General features: G+C 49.7%; 10 protein-coding genes across 10 annotated transcripts; 7 read left to right on the forward strand and 3 right to left on the reverse strand.

Moving 5' to 3' along the window:
• Window positions 1–189: 189 nt before the first annotated feature.
• Window positions 190–1709, forward strand: MYCGRDRAFT_64526 (uncharacterized protein; the record flags this gene model as incomplete). The annotated part of the gene is made up of 4 exons (XM_003847486.1): window positions 190–347; window positions 401–494; window positions 554–560; window positions 619–1709. The coding sequence occupies 4 exons, from the start codon at window positions 239–241 to the stop codon at window positions 1645–1647; spliced, it is 1239 nt and encodes a 412-aa protein (XP_003847534.1).
• Window positions 1710–2495: 786 nt separating this feature from the next.
• Window positions 2496–4114, reverse strand: MYCGRDRAFT_111606 (uncharacterized protein; the record flags this gene model as incomplete). The annotated part of the gene is made up of 4 exons (XM_003847751.1): window positions 2496–2808; window positions 2866–3126; window positions 3186–3669; window positions 3782–4114. The coding sequence occupies 4 exons, from the start codon at window positions 3798–3800 to the stop codon at window positions 2799–2801; spliced, it is 774 nt and encodes a 257-aa protein (XP_003847799.1).
• Window positions 4115–4895: 781 nt separating this feature from the next.
• On the forward strand, window positions 4896–6334 carry MYCGRDRAFT_77725 (uncharacterized protein; the record flags this gene model as incomplete). The annotated part of the gene is made up of 1 exon (XM_003847487.1): window positions 4896–6334. One exon carries the CDS (start codon window positions 4896–4898, stop codon window positions 5853–5855), a length of 960 nt encoding a protein of 319 aa, XP_003847535.1.
• Window positions 6335–6410: 76 nt separating this feature from the next.
• On the forward strand, window positions 6411–8144 carry MYCGRDRAFT_101849 (uncharacterized protein; the record flags this gene model as incomplete). The annotated part of the gene is made up of 2 exons (XM_003847488.1): window positions 6411–6927; window positions 6982–8144. 2 exons carry the CDS (start codon window positions 6411–6413, stop codon window positions 8142–8144), a joined length of 1680 nt encoding a protein of 559 aa, XP_003847536.1.
• An 8734-nt stretch (window positions 8145–16878) lies between these two features.
• MYCGRDRAFT_97302 (uncharacterized protein) lies at window positions 16879–18260 on the forward strand (the record flags this gene model as incomplete). The annotated part of the gene is made up of 2 exons (XM_003847489.1): window positions 16879–17339; window positions 17402–18260. 2 exons carry the CDS (start codon window positions 16879–16881, stop codon window positions 18258–18260), a joined length of 1320 nt encoding a protein of 439 aa, XP_003847537.1.
• A 286-nt stretch (window positions 18261–18546) lies between these two features.
• Window positions 18547–19839, forward strand: MYCGRDRAFT_88401 (uncharacterized protein; the record flags this gene model as incomplete). Its single annotated transcript, XM_003847490.1, has 1 exon — window positions 18547–19839. The coding sequence occupies one exon, from the start codon at window positions 18547–18549 to the stop codon at window positions 19837–19839; it is 1293 nt and encodes a 430-aa protein (XP_003847538.1).
• Window positions 19840–20435: 596 nt separating this feature from the next.
• Window positions 20436–20822, reverse strand: MYCGRDRAFT_18037 (uncharacterized protein; the record flags this gene model as incomplete). The annotated part of the gene is made up of 1 exon (XM_003847750.1): window positions 20436–20822. A coding segment is annotated over one exon (387 nt), but the record flags the coding sequence as incomplete, so codon positions are not given.
• Window positions 20823–21237: 415 nt separating this feature from the next.
• MYCGRDRAFT_97305 (uncharacterized protein) lies at window positions 21238–21792 on the forward strand (the record flags this gene model as incomplete). Its single annotated transcript, XM_003847491.1, has 1 exon — window positions 21238–21792. One exon carries the CDS (start codon window positions 21238–21240, stop codon window positions 21790–21792), a length of 555 nt encoding a protein of 184 aa, XP_003847539.1.
• A 1054-nt stretch (window positions 21793–22846) lies between these two features.
• MYCGRDRAFT_101850 (uncharacterized protein) lies at window positions 22847–23347 on the reverse strand (the record flags this gene model as incomplete). The annotated part of the gene is made up of 2 exons (XM_003847749.1): window positions 22847–23156; window positions 23217–23347. 2 exons carry the CDS (start codon window positions 23345–23347, stop codon window positions 22847–22849), a joined length of 441 nt encoding a protein of 146 aa, XP_003847797.1.
• A 1087-nt stretch (window positions 23348–24434) lies between these two features.
• Window positions 24435–25394, forward strand: MGSUL7 (MGSUL7 PAPS reductase; the record flags this gene model as incomplete). The annotated part of the gene is made up of 1 exon (XM_003847492.1): window positions 24435–25394. One exon carries the CDS (start codon window positions 24489–24491, stop codon window positions 25392–25394), a length of 906 nt encoding a protein of 301 aa, XP_003847540.1.
• Window positions 25395–25438: the final 44 nt, after the last annotated feature.

Below are 25438 nucleotides of genomic sequence, written 5' to 3' on the forward strand. Positions count from 1 at the left end.
GGTGGTGATGTCGGTGATGAAGAAGAAGTGGAGTGGAAGTGGTTTGGAAGTGCACGAAAGCGACGCGGTCGAAGCGCGAGGCTGCCAAGGTCTTTGATTGGTTCGCTTGTGACGACTTCAGGTTGCTTCTTCCATAAGGTATGCTCGTGACATTCACCTCAAACGGCCCGACGACTTCCTTCTGAAGATTCACCTCTCACACACACAATGAGCTAACGAGAGCTGATACTCCGTTGGCATGCTCCAAGGCTCGAGCGATGGAGCGAGCAGTGTTGCTGTTGCACGCGACGACGGCGTTGATGTCAACGCGGTAAAGAAGAAGAAGCGCAAGGAACATAGCGCAACAGGTATCTGCGACTTTCACTATATCGATTCAATTTACAACTTCTGACAATCACAGGTTTCTACGCAGCTTCTATGAGAGCTATCAGTGCCCGCGCGTTGACCTTTTGGTTTCGTGCACCTGCCAAAGCCTTCTTCCGATCGAGGATAGAGTAAGTCGTTCTGCCTTCGTCTCCTCTGTCCAACTGTCCCTTCTGACTTGGCGACACAGTTATATGGTACGCATCTCTCGGTCGGCCTCTGCTCCGTCTTGCATCCCCTGACTCTCTTTGCCAGGGCTATGCGCGAGCCATCAATCCTCATGTCCGAGCAGGTGAATCCTGGAGCTGGAGAATGACCTCCCCGGCCCTGCTCTATAGTGCAGTGCAGCGGCAAGGCTGGAAGTTCTTTCCGAATCAGCTACTCCCTCCGCTTCTGGCCAACACCGCGATTGGAGCCGCTCTCTACACGGCCTATCTACAGACCCTCGGAATGTTGCATGAGCCTTCCTCACGACCCAACAAGCGCATCTACCCTCCTCCGTCCTTCCAGACCTGCTTCGCTGCTGGCATGGTCGCTGGAACCGTCCAATCCCTCTTCGCAGCCCCGCTAGACGCCCTTCAGACTCGCTTCCAATCATCCGAGATGCAGGTAGGCAAATACCGGGACATGTGGCAGTATGCACGGCTCAAGCTCCTCGAGATCGGTCCTCGCGGAATCTTCGCCGGCTGGTCGCTGTCCCTGGCCCGCGACTCCCTCGGTTCCGGTTTCTTCTTCGCCACATTCGAGGTCGTCAAGTCGCAAGCCTTTTACGGCTTCGTCAGCACCTATTACGGCTCGTTATCGAAACTCTCCACTCGCCAGCGTGAGTCTATCTCAGCCCAGCAGGAACTGTACGCACGTCCTGAGATACGTCCGCACTACATGGTCGAGCCAACATTCCTCCTCCTCGCCGGCGCAACGGCTTCGATCGCTCAGGCACTGGTCCATCATCCCGTGTCTCGCATACAAGACGTGCACTACCGTCGTCTAGAATGGATCGACGGACACTCCCATGCGGTCCACCAATCCCGCGAAGCACGACTTTCCGTGTTGAAGGTCTACGCTCAAGCGTACCGCAAAACGGCGCGATATTGTCTCGTCCTGGCGCGGCGAGCGGGAGGATTGCGGCAATGGGTGTACCGGGACTTTTGGTTGAATACTCTGCGGCAGGTTCCAAGTACGAGCGCAGGGCTTATCGTGTTTGAAATTGTGAGGAGGAAGTATGCGAGTGAGGAGGACGCGGTGAGGATACCAAAGGGCGGATACGATATCGTGCTGTTCTGAAAGCATAGACGAAGATCATGGAACCGTGTCATTCGGTCGTTGCCGACCGTTTTCTCTCTCTGAGCGTCACGTTCACAAGGGTCAGCGGTGTTTGTACAGCGGTGCAAGATCTACCACTGTCGGAGAGACAGTCTCGGACACTGCACTCTGTATTCCCTATGGAGACTTACTACACTCTCCTGTTGTCCCGCCGATTCGTTCAATGTCCCTGTGTTTAGCCAGTTCGTATAGACATTCATTCTACAGGCAAAGACCCAACGGCTGTGCCTTGCATGCCACGAGAATCAAGGACATCGAAACGAGCGCCGCGGAACTTGACCATGTGCAGTTCTCGAGGGCCACAGTCATTGCACGTTGTGGGTCGTGGCTTTGCAACGACCGTCGACCAGAAATTCTACATCAACAACTAGCACTACGACTGATGACGAATATTTTTCAGCAAAGCCTCTTCAACTTCAAGAATCATGCGGCATGCTGTTCGTCCTCGTACTATGCTCTCGAGTGATGCACGATGGACCAGCGTGCATTTGGTGAACAACCCAAACCCTAACCCTAAGCATCGCAATCGTCAAATACAGGCTGATGAGCACGCGCCGTTGCATTTCGACCAGCTCCTTGAGCAAAGCCTGACTGGAACAAGATGTCGTGCGATGAGACAGTTGATACAACGAACCTCCTGGACAATCAGCCATATTTTCCGGCGCAGTGCGAAGTTGTCTCGACCGACTCAACGAGCCTGACAACGGAGCTCAACCAACGGTGCTCAAACCACAACCCCTAAAAGCAGCACACGAAAGTAGTGGTGAAGTAGAATTTTCATTACATTAAAGCATAGCTGATTCTGCTTCTAAACACACACATTCTCAACATACATACATACACGCAAAACGCGCACGGATATCCTCTTGTTCTGTTTCCTGAGTCGTTTCATTGCGGAATAGATGGTACTCTGAGAGGCTTCAAAGATCCACTAAGGTTGAGCTGGATCGATGGATGGGGGAGAGGTGGTGGGTATTCGTCGTGGTAGTTCTGAGGTCCTTCCGATCGTCTGTTGTGCGACGGTTCGTTCATCGTTCGAGATTCGGCAACACATCCGATGATGAATCGCTCGTCTCGGTGGTCCTGGGAGAGCGCGGATTTATACGAATGGTTTACTCGTACCTGAGCGGAGAGTCAGCAACAGAACCTCCAGAGATACAGCATCGCGATCAAACGTACTCGTCCTTGACGCCTCCGACCCTCCTTTCGCTTGCGCTGTCGACAAAGCTGCCACGGCTACGGGTGCTGCGCTTGCGACCAAAGTATCCACCCGACTTCTTGCTGCTGTCATCCTTGCCCATGCGGCCACCAAGGCAGAAGAGAATCGTCGCGAGGAAGAGAGCGGCGAATGCACCCCAGGAGAAACCGTATGCGTAGACACCGAGCTTGGCATCAGCACCACCGGCGCGGAAAGCGTCGCGGCCCTTGACGGTCCATGCGCTGTGGGGTTAAAGTTAGTGACTTGCAAGGTTGATGTCGGGATCGGGGTGTTGACGTACGTCATGAGAGCGGAGCACAGAGCCTGGAAGAAGCAGGCGAGGAACGCGAACAGGCCGGTGAAGTATGCGCCTAGACGAGCGATGATGGCGGCAAGGCTGACGAGGAGAGCGCAAGCGGCGAAGAAGAGAGCGACGAGGTAGAAGGCCCAGGCGGTGCGGGAGAGGTAGTAGTAGTTGTCATCGGTGAGGAGGTTCTCGGAAACACCATTGCTAGTGCCAAAGTTGCGCTCCGGGTCGAACGGAATGGCAGCGCCCTTGGGACCACAGTTGCCGTTCTTGCCGTCTACGACACCGCAGATGGCGAGGTAGGTCCAGCGAGCAGGGTTGTTGTAGTTGCGGGAATCGCTCTGGATGGAGGAGGTGTCGGCCTGGAGGAAGTAGATCTTGTTGACAGGCGAGCCGTTCAGACCAGAGAGGATGATGAGGATTTGCATCACAATCGCGCCTGCTACCAAGATGACCGCCGCGAGCGAAAGCCCGGCGCCTGCAGTGAGAAGATGGAGTCAGCGGACATGCGGTTGCAGGGGTGTCGTGTGGTAAGGTGAGGTCACGGAGGTGTGAGGGAGCACCGAAGGAAGGGATTGAGTGCAACTTACGAGATGCGAAACCACCCATTGTGTGGTAAGGGTGGTGGTGATGATTGATTAGGAGAGGAGGAGGAGGAGGATGATGATATTGGTCGACGAAGGATGCGGTATGATATGGGTAGAGGACGAGGATTCCAGGCAAGGGAGGAGGAGTAAGAAGTGCGACGGCTTCGGTTGTTGTTATGAGATTGGGCCCGGATTAAGGTTCGGGCGGATTGAACGGACGCAGAGGAGTTAAATCTCGCACTACTTGGAAGCGGCGTGTCTCTTCGTGTCTTGTCGCGCTGCCGTCGCTCTTCTGAATGTGAGGTGGAGGTGTCGATGAGGATTATGGTCGCGAGCAGGGAAGAGGACGAGATTAGGCGGGAGCAGATCTGGGTTCTGGCACGGGCGTGACGTGACGTGGATGATGGACGCGAGGATGATGATGTGCAAGGAGGAAAAACAGACTCGGAGCTTGTGTTGCCGCGACGTCATGGGATTTCCTCGCACGGCAACCAGATTTGTGGGAGAAACCTTACGAATTGGATTGGATTCCTGGCTGGCTCCCCGGCCAGTCGGCAAGAATGAATGCACTTGTGAGATCATAAACAATGAATTGGAATACTCGATTGATGGATGGACTGGTGATGAGGTATACACATGTTCAAGCCGTCCATCGCTACAGTAGTGAGGCCTCAGTATCACAGTTGTTCAAGAGCAACATCCAGCTCAATGTGGTGATATTCAGTGCGCCTTCTCCACGCCTGGGCACGGTGCCGTCTTTGTTCGGTTCTCAAGATGTTCTTGGTCGTGAGAGTGCCATGCCGTCATGGTCGAACAGAGGGCGATGAGTGGATGGACCAGCACACCGCAAAGCCACTCACATCGTCGAAGCGCCGATCAAGCAGGACCAACGCCAAGATTCACAAGGTGACGTCCGTGAGCAAGGTTTCGATGGTCCGCGTGATGTGGCTTTTTGGACGAAATGACGCCCCGGGGAGGAGGAGAGCTCTGACCTTGACGGAACGCGTCCACGGAGCCATCCATCACCAAGCACCACCTCCACCTCTGCCAACACAGCTCTATTGTCTCAGTCCTTGCTTTCGCCAACTGCCAGCTGGATGGACGCTTCACAATAACCATGTCCACCCTCATATGGCCTCCTATAGCTCACGATCAACTCCTCGTCGAGCAGGCCGATACTGTCGCTCGGGAGCTAGAATGGTTGCTCTCCACGCTGCAAGACACTCTTCGCGCATTGAAAGAAGGTCTCGAGGAATGTGCTGAACTTCTCGCTCCAAAAGAGCCCGGCTCAACACTCGTCCTATCATCAATCCGCTCCGAGCATCTCAAAGGTTTCATCACTCGCGTCGGAACGCGCATCGTCAAAGGCGATGTACACCTTCGTCTACATTCTCTGCCTCCCGCAAAGGGACAGTCCAGCTACAAACTCTCCATTTCTACGCTTCCCACTGCACCAACGCTTGTTCTCGACCAGCTAACCACCACGCGCACTCTCATCAATGCCTGCCTCGATGTCGTCGATGCTACTTTATGGACGGGTGATCGCCAAAACGCTAGCTTCATCTCCAGCCAGCTCCGCCTGCTGCACGAGAACATACAAGAAGCCAAGACAGCCCTGAAAGGCTGGCCCGAACACCTCAAGCCCTGGAACGAACAGCCGGCCGAACCCAAGGCCTTCCTCCCACCACTGCCATCGAACATCTCCTTCCACCTCTCAATCTCCGAAGCCGCCGTACTGCTCAACGTCCGAGTGCTCGAGCTCGCACACCCGCACACCGGCACCAACACTCCCTTGTCAGCACCTGGCGGTGGTGCAGCATCCTTCAGTGGGCTGTCGTTGCGCGATCGGCTGGCGACAGCGTTTGGTGTGAAGCCTATGCCAGAGGGCGAAACAGCTGAAACGTTCACATATCAAGGACAAGAGGTTCGCGTGAAAGAGAAGGTACGCGTGGAGAGCCAGGACCCGAGTCTGATGGCTGCGTTGGCCAAGCTGGGCGCATTGGAAAGGAATGTCGCATTGGCGCGACGGGCGCTAGATGTGCTAATGGGAATAGACGGAGATACAGACGATGCGTGAGATGAGAAGCCTTGACAAAGTCGTGCGACAGAGACATCAATTGCTGCAGTGCAGTAAGAATGCCAGCCCATGCCCTGTCGCTGAGCGATGTCAGTTGAGAGCGTATGCGCTGAGGTGACCTGGAGACGTCTACTGTCGGTCAGAGAGACAGAACCATCGCATCGACTGTGACTGCAGATTGCAACATATCATCTGTCGGTGCACACTGCCCTCGTTCGCAATTTTATCAACGAAAATCACGAACTTGCCGCGGACATGGGAAAGTTGAGTTCTCCGCGGGGATGTGTGGCGCGCCAGCTTGCTCCGAAGCCGCCCGCTAAGATAAGATTGAAAGATTGGGCCAACCACGTTCACACCATATCTTCTAACATATCAGTCACATTATCTGCTCTGCGACAGGTCTGCAATTCCTGTACATCCTGTCATTATCTGGATCGGAGAAAGAACAATTCAATTCTCTTTATCTCTTTGGCTCTGCTGCCCGACTCTCCACTTCACCGACTCTCACTCACAGGCCAATCCTCCTCGACCGCCACTGAATTCAAACCGACGACCATGCCACCGCATCTCCTCACCGCGGTCGACTCGACATCACACATTCACCTCATCATCGGCTCGAATCCTCTCGCTGGCGCACGATGTACCCGATCACTCGAAGTTGGCGCAAAGCCGATTCTTGTCGCGGCCGAGAGCGCAAAGCTACACTACGGTCTTGCAAAGAGGATAGAAGAGCAGGAGATGCAATGGCTGAAGAAGGATTTCGAAGAGAGTGACTTGACAACATTGGGCAGAGAGGAGGTGGACCGCGTTGTTGATGCTGTATTCGTCACATCGGGAGGCAAATCCGAGTGGGCTACAGACATTTCCATGTTATGCAGGAGACTACGCATTCCCGTGAATGTTGTTGACGCGCCGAATCTTTGCACGTTCACACTGCTGTCCACGCATAGTGATGGTCCCCTTCAAATCGGCGTCACGACCTCTGGCAAAGGCTGCAAGCTCGCGTCGCGCATACGTCGGGAGATCGCCTCATCTCTTCCTCAAGATCTAGGGAGCGCCGTCGAGCGTCTTGGTAAAATGCGATCACGAATCTGGGAGCAAGATCATCTCAACGAGGCGGCCGCAGATCTTGAGGTCGAGGACGAAGAGTCAGGTCAAATGGCGACGTTTAACAAACTCGTCACACCGACCGATGCCGAAGCAGCGAAGGAACGTCGCATGCGTTGGCTGTCTCAGATCTGCGAATACTGGCCTCTCCGCCGTCTAGCGTCCATCACAGACGAGGATGTCGACCACATGCTGGAATGCTACAAGAACGAAAACCTTGCCACCAACACCAGCCCTCTTCTCCAGCCTTCGACCCTCGACGCGCGCCAATCTCGCGGTCGAATCATCCTCGCAGGCTCTGGACCTGGTCATCCCGATCTCCTCACTACCGCCACTCTCAAATGCATTCGTAGCGCCGATCTCATACTGGCGGACAAGCTCGTGCCCGAAGGAGTTCTTGCTTTAGTCCCACGCCGCACGATCGTATTCATTGCGCGCAAGTTTCCTGGTAACGCCGACAAGGCACAAGATGAGCTTCATCTCAAAGGTCTCGAAGCGCTCCGCCAGGGTCTGACTGTGCTACGGCTCAAGCAAGGCGATCCTTACCTGTACGGCCGGGGCGCAGAGGAGGTTGATTTCTTCCGATCTCATGGCTACGAGTCGCTCGTCCTCCCAGGTGTGACGAGTGCTCTGAGTGCGCCGCTATTCGCGCAGATTCCGGTTACCCACAGGGGCGTCAGCGATCAAGTCGTCATCTGCACAGGCACGGGAAGGAAAGGAGCGAGCCCGTCACCTCCGGCATGGAGAGAAGCCCAGACGGTCGTGTTCCTCATGGCATTGCATCGGTTGGGAGATCTCATCACGAGCTTGATTGGGAAGAAGGATGCCGAAACTGATATTGTGGGAGCTGGGTATCCTCTCACAACGCCCTGCACTGTCATCGAGCGAGCATCGTGCCCTGACCAGCGCATTCTGCGAACGACATTGCAGTATGTGTGTGCAGCTGTAGAGGAGGAAGGGAGCAGACCGCCTGGACTTTTGGTGGTGGGAGCGGCGTGTGGAGTCTTGAAGGGACCGGGAGCCGCGACATGGGTCGTCGAGGATGGCTGGCGAGGTCTGGATGGTATCGTGGAAAGCAGCAGTGATGGATTTGGTCTGGGTCTTGGGAAAGGCGCTTTGGAAGAGCTGAGAGAGGTCATCGCCACGCCTGGGCTGGATGAGTCGAAGAAGAGCTATGTTTGAGGGTCACGAAGAATATGAGCACTTGCAGAGCAGGACGATGTACAGCGATATACCAGATCTTAGAGCTACACGATAGATGATAAACAGTGAAGTTGCTTCGGCAGGACTGCCTGCTATACAGAGGTCGTTGATACCATCAATTCAATTCTCTGCTTTCACGGACCTGTTTGGCTGTACTCTCTCTCACTCACTCCCAGGCTGCCAAGCAAATCTGAAGCCTTCATCTTCACAGGCCTCGTGTCAATTGAGTAGTGCAATGCAGGGGTGAACTTCAAGATTAAGAAAAACCATGTGTTTCTTGAGGTTATCGACCTAAAGACTATATAGACGCCGTAATTCCAAATACCCAAAAGGGGTTAGGGTCTTATCGCTAATATCCTATAATATTATATAGGACACTAACTACGTAATTAGGCTGTTAGAGTTAATATCCCTAGTCTTACCCTGTTTTATAAATTAACGCTAATAGATCGACATACCCCCGAGATCTGTTTATATTATACTAAACGATCTTAATCCTCGCTCTCCTCGCTATTAGAGTCGTCGTCCGGACCTTCGATTTCGGGGCCGGGTAGTAGAATGTTAATAAGCGCTAGGGCGGCGGCTTGACGACGGCATTAAAGTTTAAGAGATTCTAGCTCGAACTTGCTAGATCCGCTGGCTATAGCGTTAAAGACGGCGGCTCCTTAGCCTCTTCTATGTTAGTTCTCCGCTATCGCGGTTATAGCATCCTCCTTAGCGTAGGCGTCTCTTATTATCCGGTCGGGAGTAGTAACGTTGCTCGATCGAGGTCCTTTAGGTAGAGGCAAGGGAGCGACCTTCCTAGCGTTGCGGTTTATCTTTCTAGTCTTCGATTGCTTAGACTTAGTATTAACGCCTATTACGTTTTTGTCTTCGTCCTTATCTTAGTATTTACGTTTCGCGGGCTTCTCGACCTTAACGGCAACGGCCTTAGTAGGTTGCTTCTTTGCTAGTGCCTTCCTCTTAGTTAGCTTAGGCATAGGTGTAAGCTCCTTCTCCTCTTCGTCGGAAGAGTCGTTAATAGGCTAATTGCGTTGTAGGCGAGCTAGTAGTCCGGAGTAGTACGGAGTAAGGTAGTTTTCTAGATCGTTATCTCCTTTAGACTCTTCGTCGAGGGCGTCTAGGGCAGCCTAAGCGACCTGTCTCTTCTTTTTACGTTCCTTAGAGGCCTTAGACTTGCGATTATGTTCTTTTACTATCTAGCGTATAGTCTTAATATCTAGGATCCGGTTGTTTCTAGTATCGGCTTTAGGCTTATTTAGGGTTTAGTCGTCCTAGGTCGGCGTAGTGTAGGCGCGAGTGTAGTTTTTTAATATTATAGACGTAGCGATAGGGTCGATGCTTTTAATAATTTGATCCTTTCCTTCGCCTTTAAAGGTGTAAAGGGCCTCTAGGTCCTTAAGAATCTAAAGAAGTCTAGGATAGTAGATAGTAACTCCGCTCTTTATATCGTTATAAATGCGTTTAAGCTAAGTAAGAATGTCGATATATAGGACGTTAATAATAAAGGGAGCTAACAGGTAAAGTTTTGCTAAAATTAGCGCCTTAAACTCCTTTATACGGTTAATCGAGTTATAGAGGGTAAGTAGGATAGACTTAAACTACCTCTTAGGCTTTAACTTGTTTTCCGTAGCGTCGCGTTAGAATACTCCGTCTTCTCCTTTATTCTACTAGAACGCCTACTCCTTCGTTGCGCTAAAGTTAGTAAACCGCCTAAATTCTCTAGAGAAGTCGTCGAATGTATTTTAGTAAGTCTTAATAACCTTATCGGTAATTTTAGGTTATTTGTCTAGAAGAGTTATAGGCCTCTTAGCACTCTGCTGCCTACTAGTTATATATAGGGTCTTAGGAATGCGAGTTAATTTCTTTGTTAGGGTCTACTAAGGTTAGTTCTAACGACGTAAAGTCTCTATTATAAAGATTCTACGTAAGGGGCCCTAGTTAAAGTTACCCTTTCTAGTCTTCTTCTTAGGGATAGGGTCGACTTCGGATCTATCCTACAACTCCTTCTTAACGTTAGCGGCTTCGGACTCGGCCTCTTTAGCAGCTTTGCGTTGTTTCTCTACCTTCTTCTCTGCTTTTAGGATAGCCGCTTCTCTTGCCTTTGCGTCCTAGTATACTATTAGGTCCTCTTCGGTTATATAACTATTCGTTCTTAACTTTATTTCGTATAACTAAATAGCTTTAAGGTCCCTAGCTTGCTAGGCCTAAAAGGCCTTATCCGATTGTCCGGTAACTAGATTAGCTTAATAAAGTGTTGTAGCGTAATTCTTAAACTCCTTTTTGTCGAGGATAACTGTTTCTTAAGGAGGAGCGTTGTCCTTATTTAGGACTTTAGCTCTAGCTGCTATAGTATCCTCCTATATGTTCCTGTCGTTTAGGACTTATACGCTTTAATCTAGTATCTGCGCATTGCTTGCTACGCGCTAATTAAGGTAGCGGTATTGGAATATGTCGTCCTTATCGCTTAGTTAATCCTCGGCCGCTAATAACTCGCGGTTAACTATAGCTTTAGCTGCTGCGTCGATTGCGTCTTCTTCCCTTAGATAAGGCTGCGTACCCTACTAGTTATCCTAAACTTTATCTTACGCACGAGCGGTTGCGGCCTTAGCGGTAACTTAACGTAGCTGTTCTAGAGTAATTAGATTAGTAGGAGTGTCGACGCATGCGTTCGGGTCGTTAGCGTCGATACTAGACTAGTTGTCGCCTATCGTGGAGGTAGTTTTCGAGTGTTTTCTCGACTTCTTAGTTAATTTAGGGACGTTTTCGAGTACGTTAAAGTCTAGAAGTAGTACCTCGCTCTCGGGGTTAAGGTTGCGCCTGTTTCTAGTGTTTACTATTGCAATAGTGCTACTATACAATATTAATACCTCTGCTAATGCAAAATAAGGTAGTTAAAGAAAAGAAGAGAAAGTAGAAGTGCAAACGGAAAAGATATAAGCTCTAAGAATAAGCACAGACTAGTACTAAGGAATGCGTTACGGGTTTAGAAGTACGCGTAGTTTAGCATATAATAGCTGTTTAGGCCTTTAGTAGCTGCTAATTTTAGTTTAGCGCAAAAAGTGAAGTGAATTTAGCTTTAAAAGGGTAATCCGGTCGATAGATCCCTAGATATATACGTCCTAGACTACTTGTTAAGGTAGTAAACGTAATAATTTAAGTCCGCATGTAATGTGTATATAAGGCTATTTAATAGCTCCTAATCGTTGTGTAGACTTCTTTCTAATAGTAAAGTTAGGCTAGGCATTTGCCTAGCCCTTACCCCCGAGATCTGGTAGTAAAGTTTTACTATTAGCGCGGTCCTTACCCCCTAGATCTAGTAGTATTATTATTCGGAGCTAGTCTAGAAAGGCGCGATGCCGTTGTGCTAATAGCAGTTTTGTTATCCTGTCCGCGGGCATTAAGGTAGTTTCGACCTATTCGACCTTAAGGTCTCTAGCTTAGTACCTCTTACGCAGCTAGTACTGCTATATATCTACATGCCTTATCTTAGTATCTAGCTTTTAGCCTTGTGTAGTAATAACTCGAATAGTTTGCTTATTGTTATATAACAACCTGCCCTTGCTGTTAAGGCTTAGGTCTATACTTTTAAACACTCGTTCCTACTAGATTATCTCCGTTCTAGTATAGCTAAGTGCATATAGCTCTAACTCTGTAGATAATTTAGTAACTATAGTCTGCTTCGTAGACTTCTAGTCGATAATTCCTCTAAACAAGAAGAAAACTATACCCTCTAAGCTTCTTCGCGTCTCTAAATCGTCTACGAACGAAGTATCTAAGGCTCCGAAGAACTCTAGTAGTTGCGATAGGTAGGTAAGCCTACTATTGTCTTTACTATACTAAACGCTTAATTAAGAGCTTTGTAGCAGATATCTAATGCAATAATCTACTGCTTTAAGATAATGTTCGGCTAGATTTACTAGATAACGTACTAGTAAAGAAACTGCAAAAGCGATATCTAGTCTTATATAGGATGCTACGAAGTTAAGAGAACTAACTTTTAACTGCATCTCCTTAATTATGTAGGGTTTCGCCTTTTCTTTTGCCGGTTCCTAATTAAAGTTTATAGGTAGAGGTGTATCCGCCCTTTTTTTAGTTAATAAGATATTATATCTTTTAGCGACCTTCTTAATATAGGTATCTTAGTTAAGCTACATGTCCCTAGTCTCTCTATTCCGGATAATTTTAATTCTATAGAAGTAGTCGATTAGGCCTATAACCCTTATCTCGTATTTAGCTATTAGCCTTTTCTATATATCTTCGGCGTAAACTTTGTGTTTATAATAAAATGCTAATATAATGTTATTAACGAAGAAGAAGATTATAACTTTTCTATCGGTGTATAGATAATTAACAACTTGCCGTAGTCTAAGCTCTTCGACTCCTTTACTTAGATCTCCCTACTATAGCGCTAGGGACTCCTTAAAGCCGTAAAGGGCGCGAACGTATTTTAATAGTATATTCGGGTCTCGAAAACCGTCTAGGGGTTAAAGGTAGATTAGCGTCGGCAACTTAGAGTTTAGGAAGGCGTTTACGGCGTCTATCTAGATTATTTCTAGGTTAAAGTGTACTATAATTGCTATTAACAACCTAAATAGCCTCGCTGCGAGGGTAGCTGCGTATATATTAAGCTCGGTTAACTACAAATCTCCTCTTATACAAATTCGAGCCTTAAACTTCTCTAAGTGTCCTTTTAAGTCTTGCTTGTATTTAAACACCTACGTTAATAGGACGGTTAGGTTGTTTCCTACTTAACTTTTAGGGATCTAATAGAATGTTCTAGTATCTAGAGCTTTTTAAAACTCTGCTCTAGTAGCCTTTTCGAATTCCTTTAAGTACTTATGTATAATAAGGTCTTTCTAGCGTTTTAGTTCTAGCGGTAAATCTCCGATAAGGATAGGTGCGTCTTTTGCGGATACTCCTTCCTCTATAACCGCCTTTATCGTAGTAATAGCGTAGACTTTAGCTATCGTCGCATAAGTCGCGAACATTCCTATAGTATCGAATAAGGTTATTTCGCCGAAGTTAAAGTCTATAACCTCGGAGTTAAAGCTTAAAGGTAGCTAGTAGTCGATTATTCTCTGCCGTTAAGCTAATAACGTTAGTTTATCGAGCTTATCGTCCGGATCTATCTGTTCCGGTCCCCGCTTCTAAGCTTAATAGAAGGGGAAGAGTTAATTATCTGTGTATTCGATGCCTTAGACACTAACAAACGTTTCTATAATGTCCTCTCGTATCTCTTTAGGTCTGTTATAGGGGATTGTATATTCGATATTACTGTCGTCTTAAATTAGAGCACCTCTTCGGAAGGATTCCAGAATTTCGACCTTATTACCTTGTCTAGCGATATAGCTTATATATATAGCCTCTTATAGGTTATAAAATTAATATACTTCTATAGCGTAGTCTAGTTCGACATTAATCGTAAGATTAAGTAGTACTACTATGTTTAGATTAAAGTCGTAGAGTCCTTCGTACTTTATCTTCTTATTAAACACTACATCTCTTGTCCTAATTACCCTGTCTAGGCTTAGAATCTAGATTCGAAAGATGTTATGTCCCTCGAAGCCGACTAGGTATCCGATTCTTGCTCGCTCTATTATCTTCTCCCTTTTAGGGACGTCTTTTAGATTGGTTTTGTGTGTATACGCTCTCGACCCGAACTTATAGATATAGGCGATATCTAGCTTCTAGTTTGTCGCTATTTCCTATAGGGATTTGTAACCTAATACTTACGTTAGGGCCCTATTTATAATATAGGCTGCTATTACGTAGGCTTTATTCTAGAGATCCTTTAGGAGCCTCAATTCGATAATTAGTGTCCTTACTATCTCGACGATAACGCTACTAGCTCGTTCTGCTAGGTCCTATGCTTACATATACAGTACTAAGGGCTTTTATATTACTAATCCCTTGCGGAGTACGGATTAAAACGTTAATCCGTACTTAGGGTCTACGTCCGATCTAAGGGCGAATATTTTACGACCTATACTCTTTATAAAGGTCTGAAGTTCCTCGAAGTATCGTACTAGGCTCGCTTAATTAGCGTTCGGCATCGTCTAAACGAAGTGTAGGTATGTCGTTAAATCTATAGCGTAAAACATGTATTTATCTCCGTTCTTTGCTATATTAAATTCTACGATATCGGCCGTAACGTCGGAAAAAGGTGCTAGTATCCTAATCTTAACCGGTTTTCTTCGAGAAACGATTCTTTTCGACTTGCTCTAGGCGTATAAGTAGCATTCGTACATTTTAGGGGCCGCATCTCTATCTTTTAGATACTCTACGCCTTTAGCGGCTCGATAGAGTTCTAATATACGATTACCCCTAATATAGCCTATAACTCGGTGCTATTAGGCCTAAGAGAGGACTCTAGGTCGTCTCGTAGCCCTACTATCCGTCGCGAAGGCGACGAGCTATTTATCGGCTAGTTAATCCCTTTTTAACGCTATCTCGACGCTTAGGGGTTAACTATTCTCGTTAAGTAGCTAGTTAATAATTTCAATCCTTACTTTCGGCGTAGTCGCTAGGTTTAGGTATAGTAGGCCGCTATATCGCTTAATCTTAGCGACAACTACTCTGGACTTATCTATCTAGTTGTTAGTCCTCTCGTCTAAGAAGAGGCCGAAGTCTCTATATAGCCTAGTCGACACGATGTTAACGTGAAATCCGGGTATATACAGGACGTCCCTTAGTAATAGCGTAATCGGCTTGCCTAAGGGTAATAGGAACTACACTTTTGCTATGCCTCTTGTAGCAGCCTTTATCTATTAGTTCCTAGCGTAAATCGATACGTTATATAGTATATTAACGACCTCGAATCCCGCTATAGTTAGATTGTTTACGACGTAAACGTTCGAGCTACTATCTAGAAGCTATTAATTCTTCTCGTCGTAAGCTTCGGTCGATATTACTCTAAACTAAGTTACCGCTCTAATAGCGTAACTGCTATACTATATCTTCGGTTCGTTAGAGACGATTGTCCTACTTAAACTAGGTATTCCGGACCTAGTCTATTCCTTTAGTACCTTAGTAATCTTGTAGTAATCCTTTAGTCCTATAGTAATAGGGTCTCTAAACTTTATCTGCTAGAGGCACTTAGCCTTATCCTTCTTAAGGACATTCCGGTAGTTGTCGAGGAATTTCTTATCTTCTTTTGTTATATTAGCTTTATTAGGTCGAAGACGATAGTTAACGATAGGACAATCTCCTAGTTTTAGATACGCTTTGTCGGCGTCTTTACCTATATATAGTCGATAAGTCCTATCCTTGTTATTAGGCCTGTTCGCTCTGTTTTAATTATCTAAATTAGTCGTTGCGTTAAATGTTACCTAACCTGTTCTAGTAATTTAAGCCTCTTTAGACCTAAACGTAGCGTTTGCATAGAACTGCTTAGCTAAGTTGCTAGGGTCTCTGTTAATAAACGTAGTTACGTCGTAAACGTATTAACTAAGATTATTCTTACTCGCTAACAGTCTTCCTATAGTAATATTAATCTTATCTTCTACTATCCGTACGAAGTCGTCTTTTAGGATACTAGCGGCCGGATAGTGTCCTCTAACTATCTTCTTTTTAAGCTTAATCTACTTCTGTAGGTGCATAAGGATATTAGACGACTTAGGTCTAGATAATAGGTCGTTATGTTGTTTAGAAAGTATTCTACGCCTTGTTACGTCGTCCGGCGCGAATGTCTTAGTTACGAAGTCTATCTAGCTTGCTAGTATCCTAGACTAATTATTAAGGTCGTCTAGGTACGTTAACGGAATAGTCTAGCTAAAGTATTTTTTAAAATCTTCTTTCTTCTTCCTAAACGTCTTGTAGATAACGGATTCTCTAGTATAGTTCTTTATTTTAGAGTCGAAAATAGCTTTATTTCGTTACTACTTTATAAAGTTCTCGCTTTCTAGAAGTTAAGTGTCTATAAGGCCTAAATCCGTCTTATTCGGTATGTTTAGGACTTTTAGTTCTATAGTTCGGTCTATAGCTATACCGTCTATAACTGTTAGGGTTATCTCTCGTATATATTACTATATATAGTTGTTAATTGCCGCCGACTTAGTGTTTAGGTACTATTCGTTGTACTTAGTTTAATCGGTGTAGACGATTTCTTAACGCTTTAGTCCTATTGCGGTTAGAAAACCTAACGAGTCTAGCTTAAGACCTTCTATTGTTGCTTGTTAATGCGAATTTGTCTTTAATCTTGTTGTTTAAGTCGAAACCGGGCTTATAACTGTTAATTAAGTAGTGCAATATAGGGGTAAACTTTAAGATTAAGAAAAACTATGTGTTTCTTAAGGTTATCGACCTAAAGACTATATAGACGCCGTAATTCCAAATACCTAAAAGGGGTTAGGGTCTTATCGCTAATATCCTATAATATTATATAGGACACTAACTACGTAATCAGGCTGTTAGAGTTAATATCCCTAGTCTTACCCTGTTTTATGAATCAACGCTAACAGATCGACACCTCGACAACCTTGATGAAAGACCTCATCACATCTCGACCACCTCCCCCTGTTACTTCGAGTTACGAACATTCTCATTCAACTCCGGGCTTGACCGTATCTCCGCATCAATCCTCACGCATCGCAAGACGATCTCTGGCAGTACTCTCACCTCTCACCGCAAGGACCGCTACGAAACGCCCAGCGCTCTTCTTCTTCATCTCTCGCCGCTGCGCTGGACCAGACTCCCCAGGGAAACAGACAGCATGGTCAAGCGTCGCCGCGAACGCGACAAGCCCAAAGCCGGCCCAGAGGCGCTCTACAACCCGAACAAACGCGTTTTGCTGAGCTATGCTTCCGACGAGGAAGAGGTCGAGGAGGAAGCTTTACCGGCTGCGGAAGAGCTGGTCGCAATGAGAGCGAGTGCGACTGCCTATGATGCGGCAGAAGATGCAGAAGCAGAGGACTTGGATGATGTGGAAGTGGAAGGCGACGTGTCGAACTATCAGATGACGGAGTACCCGGACGAGGAGAGCGAGAAAGCTGGAGACGAAGAGGTTGAAGAGGAGGAGTCTGAAGTACTTGTGGATGAGTGGGCGAAGACGAAGAGGAAGGATCCTACAACAAATCAGTGGACGAGTCTGGGGCCTCCGCCGCCGGACACTGATGAGGAGGATGAGTATGATCCGGATACAGAAGAGGCGATGGCGTATTTGAGAGCTGTCAGGTGCGTGAACGCTGTCTACTTCCTTGTGGCTGGAGTGCTGGCTAACAACAAATTTCAATCAGATCTGAGCGACAGACTATACCTGAGATTCTCTCGGCAACCCACCAGATGCAAGCTGATGCTGACCATGTCGAAGGTGTCGCCGCGAGTTCTCTTCCCACTCCTCCCATGATCCCAGATCAACCGACTGTCGATGCCGCTTCGATCACCGTTGAAGCAGACGACAAGACCGATCCGCAGAAAGTCTTCACTCGCCGACTCCTCGATCGATTCTACCTGCAACGAGCACACCTTCAAGTCTCCCCAACCGCGGAGCAACTCGCGAATCTGACAGACGCACACTTGATATCCTTCCCAGCAGATAATATCAAGGCGTTCCACGAATGGCAGCGCGTGTTGTCTTCTCGTACACCACACCTCGCACAGCTACGGTGCATGGACCAGGACAGTGTCATCAATCTGCTGGGCGTTGTTCAACGACACCACATCGCAAAGAGCCATGACATTACTGCGATCACTAGCGCGTGGATTTGGGCGTTGTTGACAAGGCTGGACGACGTGGGCACCATGACCAACGATCAAGTATATCCCTTGCGCGAACTGGGTAAGAAGGCTTTGCTAGTGCTGCTGTCCCATAAGAGCCCTGCGATTGCAGACCAGCTCGAGGCGACGCTGGGAGTAGGAGACGATCCGGGAGAAGAGATTCAAGCTGTTGCTGGCGCTGATCCCGCACAAGACGCCAATGTCAGTGTCGAGACGTCTGCTTCGGTCCAAGAAGTGCCTATGCCTGCCATGGCTTCGGAGAATACTCTGGCGACTCTCGACATGATTCTGGTGGTAGTAGGTCAGGCCTTTGGTCAGAAGGACTTGCTGGACTGCCGCCTGCCATGGACTGCTGCTGCTGCCACTGCGATCGAGTGAGATTACTGGCCGGACGACAGTTCAGCACTGGCATACATTTGTCGAAGCCAGGCGGAAACATTCCGAGAGGATGAAAGTTTTTCCTTCGAGATGATTCAGGTGGGGAAACAGCTCCTTCAAGGCGAAGAAGAGCTTGGCCGCTTCCGAGACGGAATTCAAACGATAGACTCGCCGCAGCTCCAATGCTCGGTGGAGAAGTCGGAATTCGGGTGGTAGGTAGGTAGGTACAGTCACTTCACTTCTTCCTTCCCACCCTCCATCTCCTCCAACTCATCGCGCCGTCAGAATGTCCTCATTCTCCCAGACCCTTCAATCTCACCGTCCGGATCTGCAGCCGTACGAAGAGCTCTATAAGCACTTCCATGCCAACCCTGAGCTCAGTAATCAAGAAAAGGAAACCGCTGCTACCATTGCCTCATACCTGACCACGAATATCTCTAGCGAGTTTGACGTGCGCCAGAATATTGGAGGCTTTGGCATCGCCGCTCTGTTCCGCAACGGCGAAGGTCCCACCGTGCTCCTCCGTGCCGATTTCGACGCTCTGCCCATCCTCGAACGCACCGGTCTTCCCTACGCCAGCAAGAAAACCCAACACGACCCCGTCACCGATACCATGAAGCCCGTCATGCACGCCTGCGGCCACGACATGCACATCACCTGCCTCCTCGCCGCCGCTCACACTCTCGTCAACGCCAAGGATTCCTGGTCCGGCACTCTTCTCCTCGCTTTCCAACCCGCTGAAGAACGAGGCACCGGCGCCCAAGCCATGGTCGATGATGGCCTGTACGATCCAGCTCGCCATGCCGTGCCGATTCCCGATGTCTGCATCGGCGGTCACGTCGTACCGTGGCGTGCGGGTGTGTTGGGAACTCGACCCGGACTGGTTGCGACATCCGCGGACAGCATGAGAATCACTCTGCACGGGAGAGGAGGGCATGCTAGTATGCCACACCGACTTGTTGACCCGGTCGTTCTCGCAGCTCACACCATCCTTCGCTTGCAAACTATCGTCTCTCGCGAAGTGGACCCTTGGGATACTGCCGTGGTGACTGTCGCGAGTGTGCAAGCAGGCGATGCGGAGAATGTCGTTGTGGACGACGCGCGTATAGCTGTGGACGTACGTACCGCCCTGCCAGCGACACGAGAAAAGGTCCTCGCATCCGTCCGCCGCATTGTCAACGCTGAGTCCGTGGCTGCAGGAGCTGTCAAGCCTCCTACGATTGAGATCACCCGCAACTTCCCCCGCACGGTCAACGATGAGGCGGTCACCGGGAAGCTTGAGGAGAGCTTCTCCGCACACTTCGTCAGTGGCCCGCAGGCCTACAACAACGCGTGCGACAAGCTGTGCGGCTCGGAAGACTTTGGCATTCTGGCGAGCGCGGTGGAGAAGCCGGCTAGTTTCTTCATGTATGGAGGCATTCCGCATGAGTTGTGGGATCAATGTGAGAAGGAGGGTACATTGAGTGAGAATGTGCCCATCAATCACTCTGCACTATTCGCGCCGGCTATACACCCGACCTTGACGACTGGGATAGATGCGTACGTACTGTCGGCGTTGACTTGGATGGGGAAGAGGTAGTGGACTCATAATATTCGTGGGCCGATCAGACGATGGTATAGCGAGTGTGAGCTCCTTATTATCCGATCTCAGCAGCAACATCAGGACAGCATAAATCAAGCATCCTTCTAAGACGCCGAGCGTAGCTTCTCCTGCTGTGCCTTGAGCTTCGTCAACAGCGCCTTGTCCTCCGCCGTCTTTCTCTTCTTGTCCTCCAAAACCTTTATCTGTTGTTCCACGTGCGGAAGCAACGGGTTCCATCCTTTCGCCTTCCACTTCGCATCGCCTGCTGCACTCCCCTGACCCGTCACCTCTGTACTGCCCTCCTCCTCGAGCAGTTTGTTATACTTTGCAGTCGTCTTCGCCACACGCTTCTCTCGCTTCTTCTGCTTTCGCGCAGCTTTCTCCACTTTCCACCTCGCCGTGCCTCTGTCCGTGTCGTTCTCCCCGCCCAGGCCCTCTTGATCGCCCTCCTCCTGCTCATCATCATCACTGGACTCGACCTCACTAGCTCTGACAACCCCAACCTGCTCTCCCACATCCTCCTCCCCAGCACGCATCCTCTTCGCAACGCCTTCAAACCGCGTATGCGTCCCAACTCCAGAATACTCCTCCAACTTCCTCTTCCCACCTTTCCGCTCAGACTCACGATCCGACCGCTCATTACCCGCCAAGCCCGCACGAATCATCCGTCCCGCAGCACCGACATCGACTCGTCCCTTTCCTCCCGCAGACTTCGCCTCGACGGAAGTGACTTTGGCGAAGTATTCCTTCACTCTCGCCAATTCGCGAAAGACGGGATGTGATGTCGCATCGGAGCCGGAGAGGCGTAGTGAAGAGAAGAGCAGGCTTTCGAGAGCGTAGACGGAGAGAATGTAGAGTTTTGCGCTGTCGAGGAGTGGTAGCTTGCTGGTTGTTTGTGAGAGTGGTGCGCGGAGGAGTGGGTCGAGGGCGGTTTCGAGGTTGGTGAGGGTTTCCGATAGATCGTTCAGGAGCGGTTCGAGGGAGTCCATCTTGTCAGTACGGGCGTGTTGTGTTGTGCAGAGAGTTGAAGGTGGTTGCAGTCTTTCATTAAATTATTCTGAGCTTCGTTTGGCAGGCTCAAGTTTATCCGAGCTTAGTAAGCTGCGTCGATGGCTCTTTCACATGCTCTCCAGTTGACTTCACTTCCTTTATCACTCGGCCACAAGCATGGGTGACAGGGCTTCAAAACGACGTCGGACCGGAGAGGCGTCTTCTACTGACGCCGCGACTTCTTCAGCCGCCGACAAACATGCTCTGTTCACAGAATGGAGCATATCCCGAGGCGTTATCATCAACTCTGTCAAGCCCGCCTCGCTTCCTGGCCGCGGACTCGGTCTGATCACGACCTCTGCCATTCGAAAAGGAAGTGAAATCATCATCGTCCCAGAGAAAGCAATGTTCAAGTCAAACCCTTCGATTGTCGGCAAGAAGCTCTCCCCCAAGTCCAAGGCATTGCTACGAAAAGCATCGCATCATGCACACATGGCTCTCTCGCTCATGTCCGCTATGTCCACGCCTTCATCTTCATATTTCCTTTGGAAGTCTACATGGCCCACACCGGGGGACTTCACCACCACATTGCCTATTTTCTGGCCGCACGAGATGGCCGATCGATTGCCTGAGTCGATGCAAGGCCCGCTCCTACGCCAGCGTGAGGAGTTCGATCGAGATTGGGAGTTTGTTCAAGAAGCGATGCAGTTGATGAAGAAGGAGTGGAGTAAACGCGAATTCGAGTACTACTGGGCGATTGTCAATTCGAGGAGTTTCCACTTTGATCAGAAGAGTGGAAAGCTCGGTGCGATGGTGCTGTGTCCATTCATTGACTATCTGAATCACGGACCGACTGGTGCTGGAGCTGAGGTAAATTTGGTCAAGGGTAAGGGGTATGTGCTTGAGGCAGAAAGAGATTACGGTATGTTGTCTGCTTCTTTTCTTCGATTTGTTCGATGATCCTACTTCACTTTCATATTCCTTAACGTGACATTGATTCCAATCACTCACTCTCGCTTCACGCTGGTGGTTTGTCGAAGCCTCACGGTGAGCCCTCGCCAATTGCTTTTCCTTCAATAGATCGCCCGCTAACATGGACAATAGCAATCGGAGAAGAAGTCCTCATATCCTACGGCTCGCATTCCAACGAGAAGCTCCTCCTCCACTACGGCTTCCTCCCATCAGCCTCGCCACCATCTCCGGATGACTCGATCATGCTCGACAGCGTCATCCTTCCAAAACTCAGCACATCAGTTCGCACCGCACTTGAAGATGCAGGCTTTCTGGGCTCTTATGCTTACCTTCCATCAACGCAAGACATTTGTTTCCGAACGCAAGTGGCGATGCGTGCTATCAACGGCGCGGATTGGGAGCATTTCGTCGCGACCGGCGAGGACAGCGGCAAAAGTCTTGAACATGATTGTAGGGGTTGGCTGAGACCCGTGGTCAAGGATCTTGTCGGTTTTGCAAAGGAGAGAGTGACGGAGATGGATGGAGAATTATTGACAGACGGAGCAGAACGTGCGAAGACACAACTGTGTCTGATCAGAGAGAGGTGGCAGCAGATCGAGTTGGCCCTCGACAACTTCTCCTGAGCGTGGCTTTATTTCTAGATACACCATACTGATCGACCGAGTATGATGAGCATTAGCACCCTCTAGGACTGCAGTCAAAAGCTGCAATGCAACTGCAGGCATGTCTGCATTTCTCTTCCTCAGCGAGTTCGCCGTTCTATGTCCGCTCACATAGGAACCCTTTCTTGGAGCTTTTAGTCCGTGCCCTTCTACACGATCTGGACAACGCCGCAAGTGCAGTGCATCTGCGATCCTGCTCCTCGTCCACCCTCACCCATTGATGAAGACCTCGTACATCGGGCATTCTCGAAGTATATGCAAAGCTGCCTCCATCCTTGCCGTTGTCTCCCAGCTGACAGCATGTGGTGCTCCACGACCCCAGCAGCCCGGAGCGCGCAGTTCTCTCTATTCTCATCCCATGACTCTTCACCCTCACCCCCTCAATCCTCATTCAACAAATCATCCAAATCATCCTCATCCCACCCTCCCTTCCGTCTCTGCACCGTGACCTTCTCCCCGCCCCCTCCACCCTGCGACTTGATCTGCTCCGCAATCGCCTCCAACATCTCCTTCAACTGCGTCTCGCTGACTCTCGCTCGCAACTGTCCCGATCGCGCCAGCATGATCAGTCGGCTTTCGACGTCTTCTGCTCGTTGGGCGTTGACCATGCGGATTCGGCCGAGACGGTCGGCGGCGAGGGGTTCGAGGATTTGGGAGAGGATTGAGGCGCGGGCTTCGGCTTCGCGGGAGCTGGACGGGGTTGGGTTAGTGTTTGGTCGGTGTTGGGGGGGAGAGTGAGAGTGTGATTACCGTTGCTCATCTTCTTTGCTGCCTCCTCCTCCGCCTCCACCGCTGGGTGCGCCGGCCCCTTGGCCGGATTGCTGGGATTGCAATTGTTGTAGACGCGCGTGCCGAATCGCTTCGAGATCACTGTCGGCCATTGCGATCGATGTAACTGACGTGGGGTCGTGAAGTGGTGCTCTGGAATTCGTGGAAGCTTGCCCCGCCAAAAGTCCACGTGAAGATCTCTAGCTTATGTCATCGTTGGCGATGCACTGGATTCATCCTCTATGCCCACGAAGAGTGAGGTGGATCGAGCAATGGTCCTCCGTTCCATCACATGAATAGACTATCGCTGGACACAGCTTTTACTATCTATCTGCGCAAGAGCGGACTCTTCGCTGATACGAAGAAGGAGGCATGGACGTCATGCAATCCGAAAGCGAGACACGATACCGAATCCGAGAAGGGCTCTGCCTTCCAGAAACGGCTTCCGACACGGCTGTCTTGCTGTGCCTCATCAATCTTATCACCCGCACCAGTGGAACAGTGGTAACCGAGATCGCATCCTTGTCTTTTCACTGGAATTCAATGGTGCCTGAAGATCTGAAGATCGAGATGATGGAAGTGGCGTGATCAGACAAAGGTGGGAAATGCTTGCAGTCATATTTTGAGCCGCATTCTATTCTGAGATCCACAGTGTACGATACTCACTACTACAAGAACCACGCATTCAACGTCGATTATGTGATCCAACATCACATCCGACATCAACGATCGGAGAAAGACGTCGAAATTATGACGGGACATGATGCTTTCTCATCAGTCTCTCCCGATGCGAAGATGGTCCAGAAATTCCAGTGCTTCCTCGGCGCTCCGATTGGATGGAAATGGTGTGATCCGATTACATCAGCCATTTTTCCACATTTTCCTTGTGGAGCCCATCGAGTCGCAGCGGCCGCTTTGGCATTTCCCGCACAGGCGCCGCGGCGAGCCCTCCCGTCTCCAAAGCCAGACCGATGGCGTGCTCAAGTGCTGAAAGTCCGTTCTTGCGTGCTTGCGTGCTTGCGTTGGTAATCGTGCGAGGGGAATCGTGATGTGTCTGTCTCTGTCACCTGTGCTCGTTGTCAACGTACTCACCCTCTCCCTCCCATACATCATCATCATCACCGTCGTCGTCGTCGTCCACCAGCATCGTCGTCAAAGAACTTGTCTCGAGTCTTGCCTACCTGTGATCGATCCTCGGACCAGCCTACACCAGACCAGACCATACACACACACAGCGAACACCCCTCCCTCAACATGGCACGCAACCGCTCTCCGTCCTCCTCCGACGAGGACAACACCGAGTCCGGATATGCCAGCGGCAGCTCGACGGCCTCCCTCTCCAACGAGGTGTACTTCTCCCGAGCACACCTCAAGTTCATCAACCGACAATTGTCCCTTCTCGAGCCACAAGAAGTCCTCAAGTGGTGCATGACATCTCTTCCTCGTCTCTACCAGACCTCCGCCTTTGGCCTCACAGGTCTCGCCATCATGGACATGATCTCCAAACTCGACTACGCCATCGCTCCGCCGATTGAGATGATCTTCCTCGACACCTTGTACCACTTCTCTCAAACTCTTGAACTCGTCGACCGGGTCAAGTCAAAGTACCCCAACCTCACCATCCACACATACAAGCCCGAGGGTTGCGACACCACCGAGGATTTCGAGGCGAAACACGGCCAGAAGTTGTGGGAGACGAACGAGGAATTGTACGACTACGTCGCCAAGGTCGAGCCCGCACAACGCGCGTACCGTGACTTGAACGTGCAAGCCGTGTTGACCGGTCGACGACGGACGCAAGGCGGCAAGCGTGGAGACTTGGATATCATCGAGGTCGATGACGCGGGCTTGTTGAAGGTGAACCCGCTGGCCAATTGGAACTTCAAGGATGTCCAGGCGTATATCAAGGAGAACAACGTCCCGACCAATGATCTGCTCGACCAAGGATATCGATCTGTCGGTGACTGGCACTCGACACAGCCCGTGGCGGAGGGTGAGGATGAGCGCGCCGGTCGGTGGAAGGGTCGTGCGAAGACCGAGTGCGGTATTCACAACAAGCGAAGTCGGTATGCTGTCTTCTTGCAGGAGCAAGAGGAGAAGCGGCAGCAAGAATTGAGCGATGCCATCAACGCCGGTCTGCAGATTGAGACGTCCTCGTAGTGATGGTGTTGTGAGTTCGTCGGCGAGGCGGAGTCGAAAAGTTG

This window comes from Zymoseptoria tritici, chromosome 13 (assembly GCF_000219625.1).
Source record: "Zymoseptoria tritici IPO323 chromosome 13, whole genome shotgun sequence".
NCBI classification, from domain to species: Eukaryota; Fungi; Ascomycota; class Dothideomycetes; order Mycosphaerellales; family Mycosphaerellaceae; genus Zymoseptoria; species Zymoseptoria tritici.